Here is a 26,901-nt window from a genome sequence, read left to right on the forward strand (position 1 = left end):
CTTGGTGCCAGCCAGGCTCCCAGCCTGTCCAGGCCTGAAGGCCAAGCCTGGCAAGGCAAGACTCCCAGTGAAACACCTGGACGGAGGCTCTCTGGCTTCTGCAGCTGTGGATGAAAGCCTCACGTGTCCTCCTTGGGGACCGTGGCTGAGCCCAGCACACCCCAACTTCCCAGGATCCACCCCTATTCTTAAGTTCTGCTCTGGAAGGTCTAATCTCCTGAAGTGTCTGCCCAGACATGGCCTGAGCAGCATCTCTCTCGGGTGGAGTGATAGTCCTCTTACTGCTGAAGGCCCCCACTCGCCATGGGACAAATCTTGCTGATTTGGGCATCGACATGATTTCCACACACAGAGCTTGTTGTTCTGATTGCTGGCTTCTAATTTATCATTGCCAGAGGATGTTCCTTGCACATGACAAGTTTGCTTCCATGTGTCTCATCTCAGGCAGTCAGGGCAAAAAAAAAGCACCGTGGGAGAGAAGGCCCAAAGTGCATCAGATGCTGATCAGCCCATGGAGTGCTGCAGGATGCTTGGAGACCTCTCCCAGACTCAAAACAGCCGACTAATTCCAGAGGGTGAGAATCCTTTGTTGGAGCTGGAGACGGCAAGGCTGCCACAGACCTAGAGTTTCCCCTGCCCCCAAGGGCTTGACAGGAACAGCTGCCTCCCCAGAGCGACTTGACTCTTCCGTCCTGGTGAATTCTCTCCTCATCTGGGAGCCAAATATTCTCCACTAGCACACAGGTCTGGCTTCTTCCTCCTCGCCCCTCCCTTCTTGACTGAACTGGCCCAAGCTATTTACACTATTGAGCAAGGCACCAAATGCCCTTTTTGCCCAACACAAAGACTGGTTTTCATAGTAATACAGGATTCTCTGTTCCATGCCCTTCTCTGAGATTTGCTATTCCTGGACTGCATTCTGTGGTCTTCCCAGGGATTCTGGTCTCTTTGCTAAGGTCAAAGTTTCCTTGGGAAGCATCTTTTTTTGATCTCTCACCTAAGTCTAGTCATCTGGATTGCTCAGCAGGCACAAGCCATATCTTTGGGCCATAGGATGTTGCCTTCAGCTTTATCCAAAGGACTCCTGCTCTGCCTCAGATGGGAGATGCAAAGGCCACAAGGAACAGCAAGGATCTAATCACTCCAACTCATTTGTCCTTCTCTCTGAAGGTATCTGGCTCCATGGTTCCAGCAGAAGAAACTTAATGAAAGAAGCACTTTGAGCACCCTTAGATTAGATGTAGTGGGCCTTCTTAGCTCCAGATTATTCTGGAAAACTATTTTGCCCAGCTGCAAACCATAAGTACAAATGCAGTTTGAAAAACTACCAAGGTTGACCAGTTTGTCTTCCATTTCTAAGTCTGCCCTCCAGGATCAAGGATTTGGCAATCGTTCTTCCCCCTTCACATCCACTGGCCGGAGGGACTCTCTTTTTGCATATTCTGAGAAGCAGGCGAATTATGTGGCTGCATAATTGTAGTGATAAAAGGAACTCCCCAACTGACCTGGCTCACCAGAGTCTTCTAAAGGTAGCACCTTGTACAAGATCAGAAGAGGCCACTGGAAGAGAAGCATCTGCCTTGCACCAGCTCCTCCATCAGGTTGTGCAAATGAAAGAGGGAGCAGGGAGGTGACTTGGGATGCTCTGCACAGAAAGGGTTTGATTTTTTTCTGATGTGGTCATTTGGCTGTGAGTGGCAGCAGCAAATGCCAATTTTCACATTCCTTAGACTGCTAGAAGTACTCCAAAGCAAGTCTCACTGTCAAAATCTTGGCTTTTGGCAAGTGTGCAAGACCTTTTGGCAGCTAGCAAGTGAAGCCTTTGCTCCTCTGGCAAAGCACATGGGCAGACGGTTCCACAGGGAAAGAGCTACTCTTATGATATAATAAATGTATGAAATCACATTCCTCAACAGCCAGCCAGCCACCCCCACTCTCTCAGACACACACATCCCATTCTCTATGACCTCCTACACAAACCTAGTCTGGTTTCTGACCATGCAAAATCCTGGCCAAATGGACAGGTCTCCCCCAAACCCCAAGAAAAACAGAGACAGCATGTTTGTAACACAACAGCTCCTCACTATCCCAGGCACAGAAGTGCAATTTAAAAAAAACCCTCATCTTATGAAGTAAAATGAACTCAGTACCTGAAGCCTGCAATAGCAGAGAACAGCTATAATGCACAGTAGTATAACAGTTGCTAATATTCCGCCGGTGATGACCACAGTCCCCGCGGTCATCCGACCTCCTCCCCATCAACACCTGGAAGGAAAGCAGAAAAAAGCGTGACAAGGGGAGCTGTTGGGGGGGGAGGCAGGGGTTGCAAGAGTGAGGCCTGTGGCCATCAGCCCCAGGCCGATGCAATTTCAGACACATTTCAGCAATCACCTGACTTCGCATCCAGTTGGCCACCTATGGCAAGAGCTCACTTACGATGTCTCAGCAACCTTGTGAAAGGTCTTGCAAACTTGCAGGCACTTTGTGTGAAATCTCACTTCTGTGATTGCTTGCAAGAATCTGGGCATCCAAACTGTGATCCGTTGCCCTTTCAAACCCAAGCTTGGAAAGTGCCCTCCTGCAGAGTGGGGTGGATCCCTGCCTGCCTGAAGCACTTCATTTCCAAGGAAGATAAAGCTGGCAACAAACCAGGTTGTCTCAAAATTGGCTGCCAAAGAGAATTAGGGCTAAAGTTAAATTAACACCCTTTCAACAGTTACTTTAAAAATTGCTCTTTTAATATTGTTTTTTTCAAAATCTGTCACACCGCTAGAATTTTTCACTGTGTGAACAAGCACAAAAGGATATTGTTTGGGTTGAACCTCACAGAATTGCAACACAATTATCACGATAAAGCTATATGTTGTGATGGAACTGAAGGATACCTAGGAAATCCGCACAAGATGTGTGTTAAATCACAGCTGAGACTGAAATGATGATGCCCATTTGTCTTCATGGGAAAACTAACTTCCACCTGCCGGTTGCAGCGTCTACCTATTGGGCCACTTGTGGAACTGACCACCTGCCGGACAGCGAAGAGCTTTGCGTTCCCTGCACCAAGAGCTGGTCATACATGGAGAAGAAGAATGTTAATTGCTAGCCCCACTGGGGTTGGGGACACAATAGGTCAAGGAACGTGTGGGGTATCAGGGACCTTAAAGCAAAAGGGGTCCCTGCAGCTGCTCAATATGGAATGGAAGGAGCAGCTAAGGGACGGGAGGAAAGGTCAAACCCAGAGATTGCCTTTGATGTGCAAGGTGCCACAGGCCTCAACTTACACTTCTGCTAAGGGGTTTCTTGACACTTATCCTCAGTAAGCGGATGAAACTCAACCTTGTTCCCTAGTTCACCAAGTGAGACAGATGATGATGATGATGATGATGATGATGATGATGATTATATTGTCACTTTGAATGTACACCAATCGGCATACATCAAAATGAAATTTCGTTGCATACAGCTCTCAAAGGGTCACCATCTGATATACACTCCTTGTTCATGGCCAGCTCAAGTTACAGATCTTCCATTTTAGTCTCTAGGGAGTGAATGATGGAAAACGGGACAGATGGGCACGGAGCTCCATGTGGATCAGCCCTCAAATTAGCTTGTATTCCTGCACAACAACCTCGCCTCCTTTCCTTTTTCTGATCCTGTCTCTTCCACCTTTTCCTTAAAGAGGCCTTGCTTCTTTTCGCTCCTGGAGCACGCTGCCGCCACCTCCAACTCCTCTGAAAGCCTCTCTCTCTTCCTCTGGGCCTGTCGACAGCCTCATCCAGTTCCTTTGCTCCATGAGCCCCGGGACCTCTCCTCCTCGGTCTCCTTCGGAAACAGCCCTGATTTGCAATAGAATCCGTCGCTGGGCCAGCAGTCAGATCTTGCTGCCTGCAGAACAATTTCAAACAGCGCCAACGACTTTTAACGGTCTCACCAACGGTTCAGAAACAGCTAGAAACTCGCCATGCCAGCAAAGATTGTCGGTCGTATGTTACCTTAGTTCCACCACGTTGCTCAAACACCCTTAATATCCCTCCCAAAACTTTTCACCTTAATATCCTTTAATATCCCTCCCAAAACTTTTCACCTTCAAGAGCCAATGCAGCCACAGCCGATCCAGGCGCCACCATCTTAGAACTCGATAGGAGGCTGAATGGGAGGAACTGGCTTGAGCCGAACCCAGACAGCATCGAGTGGTTGAGTCTGCCAGTGACAGGGACTCTTCCATGGGGTGGCCTTGGGACATGATTGAGGGCCTTCCTGGACTCAGCTTCTGTCCAAAGAGCACTGGAAGGCTTTTGCACAGATCCATCTACTGTATCAACTGTGCCCTTTCCTGGAGCAACAGTCTCTTCCCAGAGTCACCTTGCAGGTAAGCAATGAGCTCTACAACATGATGCAGTCTTGGAAAGCCATTTGGAAGCCACAACTGGACCAGAAGGCAGTGGCAGAGTTACGGATATGCCTCAGTACCACACCCTGTAACAAGCCTGCTAAATGGGCTACAGTGTTTATCAGTGAGTTTCCAGATGAAATTCAAAGTGCTGGTTATCACCTATCAAATTCTTCATGGGTTTGGAGATCAAAAGGTCCGCCTTTTTCTCATTGTTGCTGTCCCTCCAATAAATCCAATGGAGGGGGTTGCTCTGATCCCATCTCTGCAGCAATATCATCCATAGCTCTGGATTGAATGATGTAGATTAGCTGATAATGTGCTTGGTTTCCCTATTTGGTTATCTTTTTTCTGATTTAATATGTTCTATATTCTATAATATATTCTAGCTTTGATTTTAAATAAAGCTGCTGTTGACTTCAACTGAGAAACTGGATGGCCTTTCTTCCTCCCTGGATCTCTTGACCAAGCTGATAAGTATATGACAATTCACCACGGCCCCCTCGCTACAGTCAACTTGCTGTGGTCAGTTTGCTATAGGACCATTCTGTGGCAGCCAACTCGCCACAGGACTAATATCAAAGAAATAGTAGAATAGAATCACTGAAGAAAGAATAAAAAAGGATAAACAGAATGAAATGTGAATGGCAAAAATCAAAATATTTTTTATTTATTTTAAATAATTAAATAGAATTGTTAAATTGTCCCACAGTGAGTGTCCCATGGCGAGTTGTCCCACTTTGCAAGCTGACTAGGGGGAACATTTCCACCAGCAAGAGGAAGCCTCCCCAATTACCCCATGGGTTCACAGAACAAATCTGAGTCTCAAAGCTCCAGGAAGAGCCAGGTTTTGTGACCAATTTAATAAAGCTGTTCGTTAAACCCTCACATGAGTAAAGGCTACTGGGCATCACAGGAGCCTTGCCGATCTTTGAAGCACAAAATGGCTCAGCAATAGCAAGAGCAGTTACTTATATACCACTTCACATGCTTTACAGCCCTCTCTGAGCGGTTTACAGAGTCAGCCTCTTGCCCCCAACAATCTGGGTCCTCATTTTACCCACCTTGGAAGTATGGAAGGCTGAGTCAACCTTAAGCCAGTGAAACTCAAACTGCCGAACTGCTGGCAGCCGGCAGTCAGCAGAAATAGCCTAACCACTGCGCCACCACAGCTGTTAGCAGGGAAAGGGTTGGGCATTGGATTCTGCTCAATTTGACTGTGTAAGGATCCTTCTCTTTAAAATGAAGACTGTTCCTGGCCTTTGAACTCTACCCAAGCCATGTTGCTCAAGACCCGAAGTCAAGTCACTCATTACTGCCTGACACTCCAGAAAGCAAACAGTTTGACTCTCAGCACAACAAGCAACCCTGTAGAACAAAAGGGAAGAATGTATTAATGGCCCCAAAGAAGAGTTTGATTAATACTTTGCAGCAAGAAGGTCAACCAGAGGACTCTTTCAAAATGCTGCCAATTGAAGAAAAAGTGGAACTCCTCAGATCTGAAGCAATGTCTGAGGCCACAGCCCAGTTGGCAAGAGCAGTGGTCTGCGTGGGATGATCTGACTGAGGCAAGATTAGATACTGCAACTATTTTTCATCCTGTTGTCCAAGCTGAGAAGCTGGAACGGGAGAGAGCATTCAGCCCTGCCAGACCCACATCCATCCAAGATGCAGCTCAGGCAGTTAGTTTCACAATGACTCGGCCCCAAATTCCCTTACTGACCAGCCAGTGTGGTGGCGTGGAGCTCTTCCACTCTTTGCTACTGATGATACCATGTATGTCATGTACCAACAAGCAGACACAATGACAATCCTGATCTCTCTGCCCACATTCAGAAGCCAGATCAAGATCAACCCCCAATCAGAGGGAGAGCCTCACAAGGGTTCAAAACAATTTTCACAAGACAAACATCTCCATGTGAGGCTCAGCTTCTTGATGTGCTAGTGAAAAGCTGGGGAAAGTAGCCAGGTTTTCTTCTGCTCCCCGCAAGCTGACATTTCAGTTTCATTACAGAGAATTTGGTTCTTCCTTTCCCTTTATTTCATGTGCCCCAAAGACTGATGGGGGTGGGGGGCAGAGACAGACAGAATCACCTGTTCAAATTCCAGGGATACTTTTATGAGTAACGCAACACAAAATGGTGGATTATTCCATTCCCCCCGCCATGCCCACCAATCTTGGGTTGCACCATGTCTCAGTTGTGGATGGCAGAGCAATGCGACCAGAAGAAGTCTTCTGCCTCTTCACCCACCGGGCCCTTCCTGGCTCTTTGCTTGACATTCGTTATGGCTTCAGCTCAGCTCAGGATCTGCCAGGCAGCCACGAGCACCCTTGCCCACTCATGCTTTCTCCCTAATCCACCACAACACAACACAAAAAGTACCAACTTTTTCTCTCCCCCCCCCCCAGAGCCAGTGATTATTCTCATCACAGAAACACATTTCTGCGGGAACATCTTTTTATTTTCTTCCTAACAGATTCAGAGTCCACCTTTTTCAGATCAACCAAGTGTTGATCCATTGGCTGCAACAGGAATTTACACTTGGGCTGAGTGAGAGAGACTGGTACAAAGTTAGCAGCCATTTAAGGCAGGACTAAAACTCACCTTCTGGTTTCTAGCCAGGAGTCTTAATCACTAGGAACTCTCTACTGGGAACATCTCTGCTTGGCAGAAGTTCAAAAACAGAATTTCCTGTCTAGACTTTTTTTATTTGGGTGGGGTGGTGTAAGGCACTTTATTTGGGGCTCTGCAAGCTTCCAGAGCGATTGTGCACTTCATTGGACCTTCACTCGCTGGACCTCGCCAGGACCTTTGAGGCATATGGTAATACCCCAGACAGGAAAATAAGCTGAAATAGAAGGGATCTCTGATTGCCTTATGCATCCGAAGAAGGGAGTTCTGTCCAATCAGAGCAGAATTTATTCTGTTAGATCTCAGCTTCACTATCTCACGAAACGTCCGATGCCTTGCCAACTGTTGGGCTCTTGCAGAGGAGCTGTAAGAGCCCAATTCAGGTGGTGGTTGCACTTTTCCAAAGCTCTCCAAACAGGCTGAGAACACGGGGACTGTGCGGAGGCCTCACCCTCCTGGGGCCGCTGGGGTTTGTTTGGCCTGAAGTCCAGAACGGCCACCAAGTGGGGTTCAAGCTTGGGCTCTGCTAAGGTCAAGTTCTTGGTTTGAGCCAAAAGCTCTTCTCTTTCCAAGGAAGGATTCCTTCAAAAGATGAAGACTAGAGAAGAGCAGCTTGTCTTCCTCCACAATCCCCAGGCCGTCCTCTCGTCCTCACAAGACTCTCCAGTCAAGATAATGGGGGGAGAGAAATGTCTTTTTTCAGTTAAACATAGCAAAAGAATACACTGCAAATGGGGAAGAGAATTTACAGTAACATTTCCTGCATTAACTCTGTAGACTTAGAAACTTGAAACTCTCTAAAGCCCAAGAGGAGAAATTCAAAACGAGACATTCCACATGGAGAAGTTCAAAAACAGAATTTCCTGTCTAGACGTTTTTTTTTTGGGGGGGGAAGCTCTTTATTTGGGGCTCTGCAAACTTCCAGAGCGATTGTGCCCTTCATTGGACATTCGCTTGCTGGATTTTGTTTTGGCTCCTTTAGCTCTGTACCCACATTTTCTCACACTGTGTCACCCCTTATTGCTCCAAACCAGATTCCATGGTTAGTTTTCATGTTGTGTCTTAAATTACAGTTGAACAATTTAGAATCATGTGAAAAAGTCAGAACACCTGATGTAAAGTGTTTTCCTCAACATATGTGGACATATCGATATTTTATCTTCAAACAGCACAGAAAGATAAAGGTGATGTAACTGAACAACAAAAAAATTGGAACTTGCCTTTGCAATCATTCATTTAACAAAAACTGACAGGCACGCCACTTCCTTCTGTGGAAAAAGCAAGTAGCACCCCCTTGGCTGCCCTGCCTGCAAGTTATTTGAGGAGGGGGTTTCTTTGGCACTGCATTTTCTCCTTCTGACTTGTGGTCAGCCTGGCTGACACGAGGTGAGCACAAGGCAGGCACACACGTTTTCCGTGTTTTGGTGCCAAGCTCTCCATGCTGTAGCGCGGCATGGAGAGCCTGGCTGACACGGGTGGGCACGAGGCAGGAGTGCACATGGACTCCGCTTTTTCGGCAGGGCAGGATTATTGCATTCTTGCCTTCTTTGACCAAGTGACAAAACTAGTGGACCAGAGGAATGCTGTAGATATAATTTACTTGGACGTCAGTAAGGCCTCTAACAAAATGAAATTCAATTGTGAAAAAAGTAAGGTAAGCAACGGATGGAAACTAGTCAAGGAGAGAAGCAACCTAGAACTAAGGAGAAACTTCCTGACAGTTAGAACAACTAACCAGTGGAACAACCTGCCTCCAGAAGCGGTGAATGCTCCAACACTGGAAGTTTTTAAGAAGAGACTGGACAGCCATTCGTCTGAAATGGTATAGGGTTTCCTGCCTTAGCAGGGGGTTGGACTAGATGACCTCCAAGGTCCCTTCCAACTTCTTCTTCTTCTTCTTCTTCTTCTTCTTCTTCTTCTTCTTCTTCTTCTTCTTCTTCTTCTTCTTCTTCTTCTTCTTCTTCTTCTTCTATTATTATTATTATTATTATTATTATTATTATTATTATTATTATTATTATTATTATTATTATTATTATTATTGTGCTGCTCCCCACCTCCCACTCCTGGTCCTCTCTTACTTACAACTAAGAGATTGTGTAGATGGGCAGCAGGGAGGGGTGCAAAGTTCCTGCCAACTCGCCTTCATTGCAGACAACTTGCATGTGCAACGTTTGCCAGCCAGGTCTTTTGGTGCACTCAGCAGCAATTCCTATTGGCTTTCAAAAGCCAATAGAAGGAGTAGCACAGCTTGTGTAAAAGTTGAAAAAATCCATCAAAAAAGGTGCCAGAACTCCGTTCTGAGCATTCTATGAGAAAAAAAGCCCTGGTTAAAAGATCTGTCTCCTCATCCATCTTAACATAAATTCTGGGGAACTTTCAGGCAAGAATGAAACCACCTTTGCATAATAAAAGCTAAAGCTAAAAAAAAGGAAAAATAAGGAAAAGGTGAAAAACACCAACTGGCACTTGTTTCAACTCTTGTCCTCTTTAGATGATGATGATGATGATGATGATGATGATGATAATGAAGATGATGGTGGTGGTGGTGATAAAAAGTTGAAAGGGACCTTGGAGGTCATCTACTCCAACCCCCTGCTCAGGCAGGAAACACTATACCATTTCAGACAAATGGCTGTCCAGTCTCTTCTTAAAAACTTCCAGTGTTGGAGCATTCAACGCTTCTGGAGGCAGGTTGTTCCACTGGTTAATTGTTCTCACTGTCAGGAAGTTTCTCCTTAGTTCTAGGTTGCTTCTCTCTTTGGTTAGTTTCCATCCATTGTTTCTCGTCCTGCCTTCAGGGGCTTTGGAGAATAGCTTGGCTCCCTCTTCTTTGTGGCAGCCCCTGAGATATTGGAAGACCCCCTCTTTCATTAAACTAGACATACCCAATTCCAGCAGCCGTTCCTTATATGTTTTAGCCTCCAGTCCCCTGATCATCTTTGTTGCTCTTCTCTGTACTCTTTCTAGGGTCTCAACATCTTTTTTACATCGTGGTGACCAAAACTGGATGCAGTATTCCAAGTGTGGCCTTACCAAGGCATTGTAAAGTGGTATTAGTACTTCACGTGATCTTGATCCCTCTGTTAATGCAGCCTAGCACTGTGTTGGCTTTTTTGGCAGCTGCAGCACACAGCAGCTCCCTCTCACAGTTATTACTATTGAGCAAGGTGGTAACCTATACTATACCTGTGCATTTGGTTTTCTTGCCTAAATGTAGAACCTTACTTTTTCACCATTGAATTTCATTTTGTTAGATAGCCCCCAATGTTCAATCTGTCAAGGTTCTCTTGTATCTTAAGCCTGTCTTCTGGAGTGTTGGCTATTCCTGCAAACTTGGTGTCGTCTGCAAATTTGATGAGTTCCCCATCTATCCCCTCATTCAAATCGTTGATGAAGATGTTGAAGAGCACTGGGCCCAGAACAGAGCCCTGGGGCACCCCACTACACACTTCCCTCCATGTAAATGCAGTTCCATTGAGGACCATGTGCTGAGTATGGCCGGTCAGCCAGCTACGAATCCATCTGGTGGTGATGCTGTCTAACCCACATTTTTCTAACTTATCAAGTAGTAGGTTGTGGTCTACTTTATCAAATGCCTTACTGAAGTCCAAGTAAATTATATCCACAGCATTCCTCTGGTCCACTAATTTTGACACTTGGTCAAAGAATGCAATGAGATTTGTCTAGCATGATCTGTTTTTGACAAACCTTTGTTGGCTTTTGGTAATGACTTTGTTTGCCTCTAGGTGTTCATTGATTCATTGCTTATCTTTTCCAGAATGTTCCCAGGTATCGAGGTCAGGCTGATAGGTCTGCAGTTTCCTGGATCCATTATTCTCTTTTTTGAAGATGGGAACTACATCAGCTCTTTTTCAGTCCTCTGGTAGTTCCCCAGTGCTCCAGGATAGTTCAGTGGTTCTGAGATCACATCTGCCAGTTCCTTGAGAACCTTGGAGTGTGATCGATCTGGTCCTGGTGATTTGAACTCGTCTAGGGTAGACAGGCGTTCACTTACCATTTTCTTGCCTATCTTAACTTGTGTTTCTAATATGTTTTTGATAAGTTGGACTGTTTTATCCCTTTGTGTAAAGATGGATGCAAAAAACAAGTTAAATAGTTCTGCTTTCTCCCTGTTGCTTGTCACCTTCTTGCCACTTTCCCCTACTAGTGGACCAATCATCTCCTTAACTTTTTTCTTGCTTTTTACATGTTGAAATAAGCTTTTTTGTTATTTTTTACTTTTGTCGCAAGCCTTAGTTCATTTTGAGCCTTAGCTTTCCTCACTTCATCTTTGCAGGCTCGGGCTATTTGCTGATATTCTGCCTTAGTTATGTGCCCCTCTTTCCACTTTTTATACTTGTCCTTTTTGTCTTTCAATTTATCAGAGTTCTTTATGCAGCCATGCTGGTTTCAAGAGTTGTTATTTTATTTCTTCATTGGTATTGTGCTAAATTGGTCTTTTATAATCTCACTTTTCAAAATTTCCCAAGCTTCTTCAGCTGTTTTCCCCTTGAGGATTCTCCTCCATGGAATCCTTCCCAAGTTTATTGAAATTAGCTCTCTTAAAGTCCAAGAGTCTAGTTTGACTGTGTTTTATTGCTTGTGCTTACATAAAGTTGAATGCCAATATTGCACGATCACTTCCTCCCAAGGTTCCTGTGGCTTCAACATGTTCTATCATTTCATCTCTGTTAGTGAGAAATAGGTCCAGTATGGCTGATCCCCTAGTTCCCTTCTCTACTTTTTGGGAGACAAAGTTGTCTGCTAGGTTTGTCAGGAACCTGTCTGATCTTCCACTTGGTGCAGTTTGTCTCCCAGTTGATGTCAGGGTAATTAAAGTCCCCCATTACTATTGTGATGTGCTTCCTATATACCTAGTTAAATGACTAGCAAAAAGTTCATCTATTTCCTCTGATTGGTTGGGTGGCCTATAGTATACACCTATGGCAATGTCATTTCCCCCCCCCACCTTTTATCTTGACCAAAATGCATTCAAGACAGTTTTCATTATTGTTGTGCTCTATTTCTGTAGAGATGTAGTTATTTCTTATATAGAGAGCAACTCCACCTCTTTTTTGGTCTGTTTCTTTTAAATAGCTGTGTGTTCCATTTGTGGGTTTCATCCCACCAGGTTTCCATAATGGCAACAATATCATAAAGATAAAGGTAAAGGTTCCCCCGCACATGCGTGCTAGTCGTTTCCGACTCTAGGGGCCGGTGCTCATCTCCGTTTCAAAGCCGAAGAGCCAGCGCTTGTCCGAGGATGTCCGTGGTCATGTGGCCGGCATGACTAGAGGCCAAAGGCGCACGGAACGCTGTTACCTTCCCACCGGAGTGGTCCCTATTTTTCTACTTGCATTTTTACGTGCTTTCGAACTGCTAGGTTGGCAGAAGCTGGGACGAGTAACAGGCACTCACTCTGCTACACGGCACTCGGGATTCGACCTGCCAAACTGCCGACCTTCTGATCGACAAGCTCAGCGTCCTAACCCACTGAGCCACCACATCCCTTATAACAATATCATATCTGCCCTCATTTAGCTGAATTTCTAATTCACCCTGTTTATTGCTCATACTTTGTGCATTGATGTATAGACATTTGAGTCCTTTATGACTGACCCTGTGTTTACTTTCTACATAACCTGTGTGGTGCCTGAGTTCCCCTATTTTCTTACCACCTGTTTGATTAGTGCACTTGGTGTGGCACTCACTTTTAAAAGCTTGATTTTGCTTGACAGCTAGATTGATATTCTTGTCCACACACACCTCTATGTTACATGCACTGATAATCCTATAATTTTTAGATTGCTGGGGACAGGAATGTTCTGTATCAATTAACTCACTGTCCCCATTCAGTTTAAATATTTCTCCAGAAAATCTGAGAATTTATTGCCAAGTAACTCAGTCCCTTTCTTTGATGGGTGCACACCATCTCTTTTGTACACTTTTTCATTGGACCAGCTGCAGACATTGTGACTAATATAACCAAAGCCTTCCCCTTTACACCACTCCTTTAGCCACATATTGAATTCTGCTATACACTGGCCTTTTCCATTTTGTTCCTTATACACTGGTAAAATCTCTGAAAAAAATAAGTCTACAGCTTATCCTGCTAACTTCCTGCCCCAAGCTCTGGAAACCAGAGATAATCTTCTGGACAATGGAGTGGACCTGTAAAGAACAGTTGCAGGAATTGGGTATGGCCAGTCTAGAGGAAAAAAAGGGACTAGGAGTGACATGATAGTAGTCTTCCAATATAAGGGGCTGCCACAAAGAAGAGGGAGTCAACTTCCAGAGGCCAGGACAAGATATATTGGATGGAAACTAATCAAGGAGAGAAGCAACCTGGAACTAAGGAGAAACTTCCTAACAGTGAGGACAATTAACAGCTTCATTCCAGAAGTTGTGAGTGCTTCATCACTGGAGGTTTATAAGATACTGGACAGTCACTTGTCTTTATAGAGTTTGCTGCTTGAGCTGGGGGTTGGACTAGAAGACCTCCAGGATCCCTTCCAGCTCTATTCTGATTGATTGAATGGCTGATGTCCGAGGGTTTGGCAATCTTCTTAAATTGCTCTCCAGGCTCACAGGCACCCATAACCTCTTCTCCGAGGCCTCAGCATTGCTGATCCAGCCATGGTGATACCACCTGCTTCAACCACAAAGAGCAAATCAGACTAAATGCCTGACCTTTATTGAAAGGTCAGCTTCCTCACGGCTCCTCACTGACAATATTCTGATCGTTTTCTAGTTTCCTTGATTCTAATTTTAGGTATTTGAGGTAGTGATAAATGTAGGAGGATACTTACTTTTTCTACATACAAAATTTGCATTTATGTTTAGAGACAGTGTAAAGCACTATGAAGCAATATATAAGTGCTACTGCTATTTAAATTATACAATGAAGAAAATGTAAATGGTGGGTCAAACTTGTTATAGTAAGGTCAACTATCCCTGAGAAGTTAATCTCGCCTGGATTCATTTCCCCCCTTGGCACCAGCTTTCAAAACTGGGGGTTTGGGTGGAGGCCCAGGGCAGGTGTCTCAGACAAAGGCAGAAGATCCAAAACAGCTCCAGCCCTGATTACCTTATGTATATTTGCAGATGCACAGCAAATGGTGATGCACTAGAATGATTGTGCACCAATCAGAGCATAGCAGGCTCCAGATCAGCAAAACCACTATAAAGACCGGGCCCTTCTCACAACGGACCACCCTCCAGTTATCCCAACATCCACCAAGTTTAGCTGAGCATCTGAAACCAAAGCTCTAGGTATGTATTATCTAAATTGTTACTTTTTCAAAATTCCCTAATAATTGGCTAACCATACTACAGATGCACAACATAACCTACATACACACACCACCTGATCCATGGCTTATTTCCATCCTGCTTCTGCTTCAGACTTTTATTGTGTTTTAAAGCCACAGGATAATTTTCCTTTTTACAGAATTTTATTTGCTAGGAAGTTGTCCCAAACGTCTGAGGCTGAAGAGTTTGGGAAGTTTGTTCTGAAAGACAACACAGAATGCAAAAAGTTGCTGATTTGCCCGCCAGTCCTGATGCTTTCAGAACATCCCTTCAATGACCTTCCATCTGCTCTGGAAGATAACCCAGGTATCATGCGGCTGCCAAAGAGCACATTTGCACTCAACAGAAGCCGCTTACCAATGTTTTATTAATGCCCCCAACTATGTCTTCTCAGCCAATTCCCACCCTCTCTAGATGTGACTGAAGGTCACTATATTTTATCAGACACACGCTGCCAACTGATTGGTGAACCATTTAATCTAAGCAGGCACTTAGAGGGACTTCTATAATGTAGTTTCATAATTGGTGGAATCACCACATTGTGAGAACCAGCATCCACATTGGTGCTGGTTTTGCTCCCCCTCTCTACAGCCTGGGGAGAATCATGTTTTATCTCCAAAAAATAAATGTAACATTTTCACTTTGCAGAGTTGGTTTGCCAAGCAGCCAAAGGACTCTTCTCTCACTAGTGTGTGCATCACCGTTTTCTCCATGGACTCAGAGGAGCAAGGCAAGACACAGCTCCAGATTTCTAGAGAAGGGGCTTCATCATCAGCATCATTCTAGCTTTTGTCTATCCACTGCATGATGGCCTTTTCTGCATGTTTCCAACCAAGACAGTCCTGAGCTTTCTTTTGCCAGTTGGGCCCACAAAACTTGCTGATGTCATCAAAGGGATTTAAAAGCTACTACTTCTAAGACAAGGCACTGACTTTTGCAGGAACTCCCCATCTTGGCCCAGAATTCCCCTCTGCCACAGGGCACCAGTGCCCTGAAGTCTGAGCTGCAGCAGGACCACAAGGAGAACTTCCTGCCAATGGCACATTTGGTAGATTGGTAATTGATAAGTTGGCTGACCTGGGAGGTGGGCATGGCACAGGAGGTAACATCTTGGAAATGTTACCACCAGGCAGGAGCAGTGGAACAACTCCATTTGCACAAATGGCAGTGGGGCAATGGCAGTCGAGCCCTTCGTGATCGTCTGAACAAAGAAGTCCCCATGCCTCTGCAGCTATACTTCCCTTCGCCAATATCAAAAGGCAGACTATGGGAATGTGTTCGACTCATCTGGGTTAAGCCAAGAAATGCTTCCTCTGAAAATATTGGGCAGCGGCAGCAGCGAACTGCTCACAACAATGAGTGAAAAAAGTTGCATCTGTCAAGCAGGAGCAGCTGACTTTTCTAAATGGCTTTGAGATGTTTAGGCACAGCCCTGCAAGATCAAGATGGTCGTTGCACAGCCCTTTAGGCGGTGCCATTGACAGGGGGGGATTATGGCAAGAGGGTGGTCAGTGCAGTAGAGAGCTGAATTCCACCCAGCACAACTGTTTCCCTCAATCCCCACCTGCGCAAATTATGGCACCCTCATCACTGGCAGACATACAACTGAAAAGCAGTAGAGATTCCATCATCTCTAAATATAACTTTAAATTAACTATTGAATCCTAGAGAGCCAGGGGGGGAAAGTGTGTGTATGTTGCATTAACAACTGAATAAGCTACAACCATTGCTAAAGTCGGGAAACAAAATCCAAAAGTGAAAACAATGGTTGTTGGTTCTTAATTTCACGTGCCCAGCTTTCCCTGGTTTGGGCACTGGCCACTGAGTACGTCAAGGTTGAGAAAACGTTATCCTGAAAAGGCACAAAAGGCAGAAATGCAGACTTAATGAGATGGAAGCTCTCCCTTGGATCTTTTTTTACCCAGGGAAAGGGCACCATTCTAGCTGCCCGCTGGGCCTCATGGGGAATGTAGTCTTCAGAAGTACACATCTAACCTTGGTTATTCAATTACATAAAGCCAGAAGAGAGCAAAAGAGAAGAAGCAAAGGGAGACACCATGTTTTTTACAATGAGAAGGGAGACCCAGAACCACGAGGCAGGAGGTCATATGGGATTTCTTGCCTCCAATCATGAGGCAATTCTGGGAGGCAACTTCTGTTCCACTGCTTAGTTGTTCTCACAGTCAGAATATTCCTTCTTAGTTCCAGGTTGGGTCTTCCTTTAACGAGCTTCCAACCATAGCTTCTTGTCCTGCCCTCTGGAGCTTTGGAGAATAAATTGACCCCTCATCCCTCTGAGACCTCTTCAAGCATTGGAAGATGGCGATCATGTTTCCTCCTTATGTCTTCTCTTAGTTAAGCTAGACAAACCTGGTTTGTTAGCTATTCGTCTCCTATCATTTTTGCTGTTCTCTCTGCACTCTTTCCAGAGTCTCAGCATATTTTTTGTATTGTGGCGAACGAGAATTGAATGCAGTGGCCCCAAGTGGGGGGCACACTAGTGTAGCATAGAGCTGTACTATCACTTCTCATGATTTTTTGACTTATTTTGCTAAATCCTGGATCAGATTTCCAGTTTCTAGGCTGTCTTGCCAAGGAAGCCAAGCATCACCAGAATTTCAATCTTTGCAACGCTGAGTCACAGAATCTCAGATTTAAATGCATCTCCTCCAGCCGCACACTCTGTCTTCCCCATCCATTCACTTTCTGCAACCAGGAATCAGGTCAGTGCTGAGGTGGAGGGGGCAGGCTATAATACGGAGAGGAGAGTCATGCCAGGCACCACCAGAGAGAGGGGAGACATCCGAGAGGTAGGCTAGCTTGGGGTCCTGCTACAAGGAAGCCCTCAGAGAATCACCAGCTGCAGCTGTGTTACACCCCTCCCCGAGATTTTATTTGTAATGACTTTTAGAAATAAATTAAGGTACACATCCAAGCACTCCCTTCGTCCACATACAGCCACAGAGGAAATGAAAAATTAAGGTGGAAGAGGGCATGCTGACTGAAATAAGATTCAACAGTAGCAGCAAACAGATCAAAATGGGTTGATTTAATAGGAATTAAGTGTTTTTCTGCCAGTGACCTTTAGAGATAAAAAAAATGGGTGGGAGATGCAAAGCGTTCCTCTGTTAATGTGATTGCTGATTTTGGAGATTTAGGGAATTCTCCTTGGCCAGGTTTAAACACCAAAAAGCGCTTTCCCTGCAGCATCTCTTTCCACTTAAGGTAGCTGGTGGCCCTCACACCTGACTGCACCAGGCTGCTCTAATTTGGACCAGCAGCATCTTCTGGACCCTTCTCAAAGGCAGCTAAATGGAATCGTCAGGATGGGTGGGGACCACAGTACTAATAATTATCACCAAATCTGATAAGTGCAGGTTTCTGCAGATAAATTGAAACAGGTTCAGCGATGGTGTCACATTTGCCTCGACCCTGACTACGACTCCATTTTATGAGAAAGATAGTCTTTACTAAAAGTCAAGTGCAGTGTGCAGTACAGTAAGGCAAGGCCAGATCTAAGGTTCATGCGCCAAATTTCCAGGCATAATTCCAAGGATCCTCCACCCATTAATCCATGATTGTCCAATCATATTCAAACTAGATGTTGTTGGAACATCTTGGTATATGGCTACATTCTTTCCCTAGCAGTTGTCCTTAGATTTGAGTCTCCGCCAGTACAGTAAACTATGGGGGTCTCCTTCCCTCCCCTCTTAGCTGACTGGCACCAAAGCAAAGGTGTAAGGTGAATGTGAGCTGGCAGTTCTGATGCAAGGGACACAAAGATGACCAGGGAATCAGAAAGTGGGTCCTCTGAAGATAGATCAAAATAGATGAGTATCCTGAGCCCTGAGAAGAGATGACCCTAGGGAGACTGGCTGGTTTCTAATCAGATACCTGCTGGAAAACTCAACTGACCAGGACCACAAGTCCCAACATTTGATCAGATGTATTGCAGAAAACTTGAAGAGGAAACCAGGGATCCGCTCTCCTAGACCTGTACAAGGGCGGCTTGAAAAGATCAAAGCAGTGGAACCTTTGGGAAGAAGTGACCATGTTACCTTCCGATTCGTTACACAACTCTCAGAAACAGTGGGTTTCAGGAGAGGCAATTTCAACAAGGATAAAGGATAAAGGCAATGTCATGGTTCCGATAGATGAAACCCATCAAAAGAACTTTGAGGCAAGATTCTTCCTTAAAGAGCATTTATATCGGCACTACATAGTTGCACGTCCAAGGGCTGTTGCCAGCCCCACTGCTGCTGCACTCCCAACTGCTGCTGACCTCCTGGTGGCTGCAGCATCCCCAGTTGCTGCAGGCCTCCCAGCGGTTGCTGCAGGTTCAGAGGTTGCTGCACTTTTGTTGCATTCCCACCTGTAGCTGGCCTCCCATCGGTGGCTGTGGCATGCCCAGTTGATGGAGGCCTCCCAGCAGTTGTTGCACATTCAGGGGCTGGTACCAGTCCCACTGCTGTGGTGCTCCCACCTGTGGTTGACTTCCCAGCAGCAGTGGCTGCGGCATCCCCAATTGTTGCAGGGGCCCCAATGGCTGCGGCATTCTCACCTGTTGCTGCCCGGCCAATAGATCGCACAGCTGTTGCATTATATCATGTTGAACACTCACATCTGAGTCTTCCCCCTGCGCAGGCTTCAAGCTTGGGTGGTGCCGATGGTGAAGCTCTGGGCTGTGTGACCGATGGTAGCAACGGTCAGGGCTTTCACAGTACCTGAGATGATCTGGGCTTCTAGAAGAGTGACAATGTCTCGGGCTGCCGTGTTCAGAGTGGTGGCCGGGACTGTCCCTCCTTGCAGGGCTGGAGGTTAATGCTGGTGGCTTCGAAGATGGGGAAGGATAGGATAGGAATAAGAATAAGAATAAGAATAAGAATAAGAATAAGAATAAGAATAAGAATAGGAATAGGAATAGGAATAGGAAGAGAAGAGAAGAGAAGAGAAGAGAAGAGAAGAGAAGAGAAGAGAAGAGAAGAGAAGAGAAGAGAAGAGAAGAGAAGAGAAGTAGGATAGGATAGGATAGGATAGGATAGGATAGGATAGGATAGGATAGGATAGGATAGGATAGGATAGGATAGGATAGGATAGGATAGGATAGGATAGGAATAAGAATAGGATAGGAATAGAATAGAATAGAATAGAATAGAATAGAATAGAATAGAATAGAATAGAATAGAATAGAATAGAATAGAATAGAATAGAATAGAATAGAATAGAATAGAATAGAATAGAATAGAATTAGAGTAGGATAGAATAGAATTAGAGTAGGATAGGATAGGATAGGATAGGATAGGATAGGATAGGATAGGATAGGATAGGATAGGATAGGAATAAGAATAGGATAGGAATAGGAATAGGAATAGGAATAGGAATAGGAATAGGAATAGGAATAGGAATAGGATAGGATAGGATAGGATAGGATAGGATAGGATAGGATAGGATAGAATTAGAGTAGGATAGGATAGGATAGGATAGGGTAGGGTAGGGTAGGGTAGGGTAGGGTAGGGTAGGGGAATAGGAATAGAATAGAATAGAATAGAATAGAATAGAATAGAATAGAATAGAATAGAATAGAATAGAATAGAATAGAATAGAATAGAATAGAATAGAATAGAATAGAATAGAATAGAATAGAATAGAATAGAATAGAATAGAATAGAATAGAATGAAGGACTGGGGGGGGGGGAATGGAAGAAGCTGCACCAGTAAAGAAACAGCAGGGAGAGGGTCTTTGGGCATGCTGGAAGCTGGTTTTTGTGTCCCTATACAAGGAGGGGGGAGCAAAACAGAAAGTCCAAGACAGGAGTGACAGAGACCTTGGGGGAGGATGCTGAAGGAGGAGGATATCTGCTCGGCTTCCAAGAGTGAGATGCCACACACCTCCCTTCCGTTTGAGATGCTCCTCTAATATGTGCCGATTTCCTAAAATGACTTTCAAAAGTGGCACCTTCCAGGTGCTGGATCAGCACAGCGTCTTCCCCCAGTTTTGCAACCTGGCAAAGTGGAGCAGCTCCAAGTGGGGGGAGATCAGCACAGTGCCAGCCAATAGGATGACCTCACAGTCCTCAAATTCCCAGTGTGGCTGCGACAGACTGGAGTCCATCAGGGCCCTTCTCAACAGCCTGGTGGCTCTACTTCTGCAGCTGGCCTTCCAGAAAGGAAGGTGAACTCCTGCTGCAACACCGCCCCCACCCCCACCCCACTGTCCCCTTGTGCATTATGGCCAGGCCTCCCCAGGAGGTAGGCAGCAATAATTGCAGATGGGTGACTGACTCTTAAGAAAGAGCAGAAACTGGCCAGCCAAGTTCTCAGAATCCCCTTCAATGTTTCTTTTTGGGGCTCTGCCTCTGGGGGAGGCTTTTCTCTGCTAGGAGGGGAGCTTGTGGATGTATTTCCTCTACTTTGTTCTTTCTCAACTTTGATGTATCTCTTTGGGTGCAAAAAGTGGGAAAGAATGCGCCAGGGGCCATTTGCCTTATCTCCACTCCGTTGTGAGATCTGGTGAAGCACCTGGGAACCGTCCCTTATCAGCTCTGGTTCTCATAACAACTTCACACTTGTGGATTGTCTAGACACAAACTGGTCAGTTGGACTCTGCGGTGGGGTTTTGTGAACAAAAGGTTTAATGTAGCAATTCACACGGGAAATCTTTAGATCTTGCTTTGCTCTCCTGCTATCACTAACTCTCAAAAAAAGTTCCTGTTTGAGACAATGCCAATTTCAAGAGTTCTACTTTCTTGGGAGAATTAGCTGAGGCAGGTCCTTACACAAGTATCAGTACTTAATTGAAACAAATTTAAAAGAAAAACTAACATAAACACAAAGAGCAACTTTGAGAGTGTAAATAATAGAATGAATTGTAACATGAGATTGAATAATTATTGGGATAATTTTCAGTCTGGGATTCATTGCTGCTGTTAGATACCTATGTTAATGGTCATATTTTTCTTGGTCCCTCGTAGAGCGAGACAGATTTTGAAATTAAAAGCCAGAATGAATTAAGGTGTGCAAATGTATGCATTCATCAGTATGTTGATCCACTGCAAACACAATTGGAGGTGGAAAAATTCCTCTGTAATGCAGCAGCAGCAGCTTCTACAAGCATATCTTACCCACTATGCAAAGATGATTTTGAAGACAAATCAAGTTAAAGGGTTCCAAAAATGCAACAGACTCTGCCTCTACTGCCCTGTTCCACTCTCCAATGTGAAGTCCAGAAATTCTGACTGCCCCACTCGACTAGCTTCCCACTGCCATATCTAGGCTACAAAAATCCCTACTCCTGTTGCTATCCAGGTGCTCTTCCTTGCCCAGAAAGCCAGCATAGTGTAGTGCTTAAGGCCTCATGCTAGAAACCAGGAGACAAAGCCAACTTGGGGAGGAGGAGGAGGAGGAGGAGGAGGAGGAGGAGGAGGAGGAGGAGGAGGAGGAGGAGGAGGAGGAGGAGGAGGAGGAGGAGGAGGAGGAAAATTTCAGACTAGCCTGCTGATCCTGGTCTGGCTGAAGGCTCCCATCCTTTGGAGGCAGGTTCCCAAACTGACTCCTCAAGAGGCAGACTGGCACTGGCTGTATTCAGAGCTGAATAAAGAGAATCCATAAACCCTCAAGGAGAAACCCAACCTTTCAGAAAAGGAGGCTAAGATAGGCTTCACCCCCGACCACCACCAAGGCAGCAACCTGGAGAGCCCCCTCCACCCACGTCACCCTTATCCTCTCTCCTTAGGATGTGGTGGTGGGTGGTCTTGGGATGACCGTGAGGCTTTGGTCAGCTTTCCATTCACCAACCAGTGCAGACGTTCTCCAGCCCAGGGGGGGTCAATTGGCCTTTTTCTGAACACTCATCTATTGTTCTTCTGAAAGAGTGCTCAACCAAAGTAGCCTGAATGGCCGGCCCAGGGAGGAGAGGTACCAGATGAGGGAGGGGCTATGCTTCCCAGAAGGTTGAGCACCAATGTGGTGCTTTTCAAAAGCATGGAAGACTCATGCTGGGAGAGAGGAAAGTGCCCCCCACCCGGCTGGAATAGCTCAGAGGTGAGGTTGAGCTGCCTCCAGATTAATGGTCCTGCAAGACTGCCTCACTGTGCTGGGTCAGTGAGGATTGTGGAGGGTGATGATGGTGCAGGAAGAACACAGCAGCAGCAGCACCAAGAGCAACAGACTCCCAGCAGGACCCGCCCCCCAAGGGGTGAAGGTCATCCCAGCTGCCCAGCAAACCCAGCAGGCACCTCGGTTGAGCAGCAGCCATGGAGGAGCCTGGTGGGGGCAGAGGCTTTCTTTAGGGATAGGGCCACGCTGGGCCTCTCCAAGAGAGCCACACGGAGAGAAGGTTGCTATCTCTACTGATTGAGCATAGACTGTCAGACGATGGCACTCAACATGCGGCTGAGAATGGCCGAGGACCCCTCAGAACACTAAGGGCATTTACGACATGGCTACCCGAAAGTCTTCTGCAGGTCTGGGTGCTGATGACCAATTGACGTAGTCTAGGATCAGGCACTTTCAGCCAGAAGATCACAGGGTTTATTACTCAGGGCATGAAAACAGGCCCATCAAAGGAGCAACGCAGCTTCCAGAGGAAAAACAGCACAATGCAATCACTGACCAGATAATAGCCATTAGACTTCACGGACAGCCCTTTAATAGGACAATGATCCAAATTTATGTTCCAACTGTGGAAGCAGAACGGGAGGAAGGCCAGAGTTTTATCATCAGGTTCAATCTGAAATCAGCCAACCATGAAGGGGAGAGAGGCCACTTGTTGCTCTAGATTGAAAGGCCAAAGTTGGAAACATTGTGGAAGAAAAGCTCAGCCAGGGGTCCGGTCAGGGCGAGGTGGGAGCCCAGCAGATGCTCTGGGATGGTTGCTTTGGGGGCAACGCAAGGGCCAGTTTGGTGGTCAGCACTTGTTTTTATGCTGTGAGCTGCCCAGGGTTCCTGTATATAAGATGGGCAGGCATATAAGTCTCTTATAGAAACAAAAAAACAAAATTAATTTAAATTGAATTACACGCTACAGGAAACCAAGATACAGCAGGAGAATGATTTTTATTTTTGCACATCCCACGATTCCTTCCTGGTTAACCATTGTCCAAAAGTCGTTCCTGGCTACCTTATGACTTGACTACTGCAACGCACTCTGCATGGAGTTACCTAGAAGCCTCAGCCAGCCCAGAATGCAATGGGCCAGCAGTGCTGAGGATGCTCATCTCTGCTCCGTGAGCCGTACTGGCTGCTAGCTTTCTTCCAGATGCAATTCAAGGTGCCAGTCATTACCCGTAAAGCCCTTCATGGCATGGGGTCTGAATACCCAAGGGACTGCTTGCGCCCTGTACTACCTTGCTAGCCAATTGGATCTGGCAGAGGTGGTGCACTCTGGGTTCCTTTGATTAAGTAATTCCATCTGTCTGTTGGGCCCCCAGAAACGGGCCTTCTGTCTGGTAGTGCTGCTGCCCCCTAGAATGAGGCTTTCCCCCCACCCCACATGCCTCAAAGGGGCCTAAAGACCCGACTCTTCTGAGCAGTGCAGGTGGCTTGTTGTTGTTTCCTGGTTTTCAACGCCTTTTGCATTTTGCTTTTATTATTTAATTGTTCTATTGTCCTCTGAAATTGCAAATTGCCCAGATCAATCAATCAATCAATCAATCAATCAATCAGAATAGCACTGGAAGGGACCTTACCTTGGGGGGTCTTCAAGTCCAACCCCCTGCTCAAACAGGAGACCCTAGACCATTTCAGACAAGCGGCTGTCCAGTCTCTCTTTAACTGTCCAGGGATGGAGCACCCACAACGTCTGAAGGCAAGCCGTTCCACTGGCTAATTGTCCTCATTGTTATGAAGTTTCTCCTTAATTCCAGGTTGCTTCTCTCCTTGATTAGTTTCCATCTGAATCATGCAGTGTAAGCATTTAATTATAAAGAAAATTAAAAACAAAAACAAGCTCTATATGTTACAAATGCTAATGGCCAGTAGGAGGCACTAAATAACTAGTTTTGTCTTTATTGAAACTCAACAGGTTCAAACTCATTTGCCAGGATTTGCCAAGGGGGCGCAATGGTTGGAATGCAGTATTGCTGGCAAAATCTGCCCACAGCCACAAGTTCAGTCCTGATGGGCTCAGGGTTGACTCAGCCTTCCTTCCTTCCGAGGTTGGAAAATGAGGACCCAGACCATTGGAGTAAATATGCAAATAATGCTGACATTATTTGCATATTCACCAGAGAGTGCTGTAAAGCACTGTGGAGCGGTATAAAGTCTAAGTGCTATTTGGACTCTAGGCCCTCAGTTACTCCACAGTGTATCAAGTTTTCATCCTGTCTCGGCTGTGAACTGCTGTAGAGTTGGGGCCAGCACATACACAAGGTCTCAAAAGCTACTGGTCACAGATAAGCTCCTACTAGTCAGGAGCAATTATAATACCTGTAAAAGCTAAATAAAACCCTCTTAAGGGGAAAGAGCTTCCGGCACAATCTGAGAGCATCTTAAAAAAAAAAGACGGTAAGAAGCCCGTGTGCGTGGACTTCACCGGATGGAGCACACAGAAATCGCATTAACCATATTATTGGGACAAGGAGATGGAAGAGCTCAGTTATATTAGCAAAGACATGCCTAGAGGCTGCCTGTGGACCAGATCACACACTGCGCCTGTGCAGTTCCAAGTGAAGCTAACACGTCTACCATCTGATCTTGAACAAATGTTATCAGTGAGGAATAGCTTTGAAGTCCTGAACCTCCCTGTTAAGGAACCAGAGAAACTGTGGAATAAAACCAAGAAGTGGGCAAGGAAGGAACCTGAACAAAACATTTGAGAGACTGTTAGAAGCCTCAAGAAGCAATCTTAGAACAAGGCTTGCAAAGACATCTGAGATAAACCAGGATAATTTTCCAAAGCTCTCCAAACTCAGAAGGAGACTGCACACTCAAACTGGTGTGCTAAAAGACACTAATCTATAGGTGGAAACCACTTCAAAGAATGTCAAGCAAAGCTGAAAGATGAAATTCTGTACAGTAGAGATATCAACATCCAAGAAACCTTAGCGGATCTTCCCTGTTTACAACAAAGTTTAGAAGACAAAGATAGATCAATATTCTGGTCAGAAGCCCAAAGGAATTGAGGGAATAGGGACAGAAATTCAAGGAGCAACAGAAGAATAAAAAAAGGTGCTAACTAAACCAGGGGTTCCCAACCCCCAATCTGCAGACCAGTACCGGGTCGCGCATGCCAGCAACTGGTCCGCACAAACAAGCAAAGCCTCACCTGTGGGATGCAGGCAGCACACAAAACCAGGCACCCTCCGGTCCCTGGAAAAACCTCTCTCCGCAGAACCAGTCCCTGGTGCCCAAAAGGTTGGGGACCTCTGAACTAAACTACGAGGGGTCCTTGCTGCTCTCTGAGCTCAGTTGTTTCCTTGCAGAAGTTTCATTACTCAAACTAGTCAACATTATCAGTGACTCACATTGATGATGTTGCCTAGTTTGGTAATGAAATGTCTGTAAGAAAACCAAATTCAGAAAGCATCAAAGACCCTTCATTTCAACCCTGAGCTACAAATATTCTCCTTTACTGGTAACTAAAATACGCTAGCGTAGAACAGCTCACTGGGCAACAGCTGAGGAACTCAGATACATATCAATGTCAACAACAAAAGAAGCAGCAGTCAAAAAATATGCCAAAGACTTGGTAGGATAACTTTGGAAAAGATATTCAGATTTTTTTTAAAAAATTATTCAATTAGGCACCACCTACTTCCAAACTGACTCAAGTGCATTGTTCAATGAAATCAAATAGACAAGCTCTATGGAAGTCAAAATTGGTCTTTGATGAAACAAGATAGAATGCTGATATTTTTAAACTTTGCTGTTAAAGGAAATTCCTGAGAATATCATGAATAGCCAAGAAAACAAATGAATGGATCATAGAACTAATCAGTCCAAAGAACTTACAAAGGGGGGGGGGGGGGGTTGATATTGTGGTTAAGGCACAAAGCTAGAAGGGTTTGAGTTCTAGTTCTGCCTTAGGTACAAAGCCAGTTGTGTGCCTTGTTCCAAGCATTTCTCAATGTTAGGGAAAAAGAAAGGGAAGCCACTTCCAAAAATGTTGCCAAGGAAACTGCTGTGGCTTGTCCAGGCAATCCCCAGGAATCAACACTGACTTGAAGGGGGAAAAAAAAGCAAAGATCCAGCTCCCTTGAGGACCAATCATAATGCTGGTCTCGGGTGCACTTTGGAAGAGCCCAAAGGCCAGCCTGGAAATCGACAATACTAAACATGGTTAAGGGTTGGCACTGACACAATAAACACACAATACAGTCCATCATAAATGAGGCCAAGGCAGAGTCTGGACTGGGAGTGTTTCCTCAGAAGCCTCATGGGCAAGGTTGGTGAGGTCTCCCCACTGCACTGCGATTCTCCAAGTCCAGGTAGCAAGCGGCTGCGGTCTTGAAAGATACTCCCTCTGAGTCCTGGGCCACTCTTTGGAGGTAGCAGCCTATGGATATACCTGTGCAATCTGGGCTGCCTGGCAGGATTGACGCCCAAGCTCCTGGGTCATATCTCACCATC

At 45.5% G+C, this 26,901-nt stretch overlaps 1 protein-coding gene across 1 annotated transcript in view; it reads right to left on the minus strand.

Moving 5' to 3' along the window:
- The window catches only part of FAM163B (family with sequence similarity 163 member B), a 29,263-nt gene extending 5,148 nt beyond the window's left edge, over positions 1-24,115 (minus strand). The window contains exons 1-2 of the mRNA XM_081339937.1: positions 24,021-24,115; positions 2,151-2,265 (exon numbers count right to left, since the gene is read on the minus strand). Of these exons, the coding sequence (XP_081196063.1) occupies positions 2,151-2,243 (93 nt within the window). The 5' untranslated portion in view covers positions 2,244-2,265; positions 24,021-24,115. The remainder of the gene's footprint in view (positions 1-2,150; positions 2,266-24,020) is intronic.
- Between the last annotated feature and the right edge of the window lie 2,786 nt (positions 24,116-26,901).

Source organism: Vipera berus, assembly GCF_964194415.1.
Source record: "Vipera berus genome assembly, chromosome: 15".
Classification (NCBI taxonomy): Eukaryota; Metazoa; Chordata; class Lepidosauria; order Squamata; family Viperidae; genus Vipera; species Vipera berus.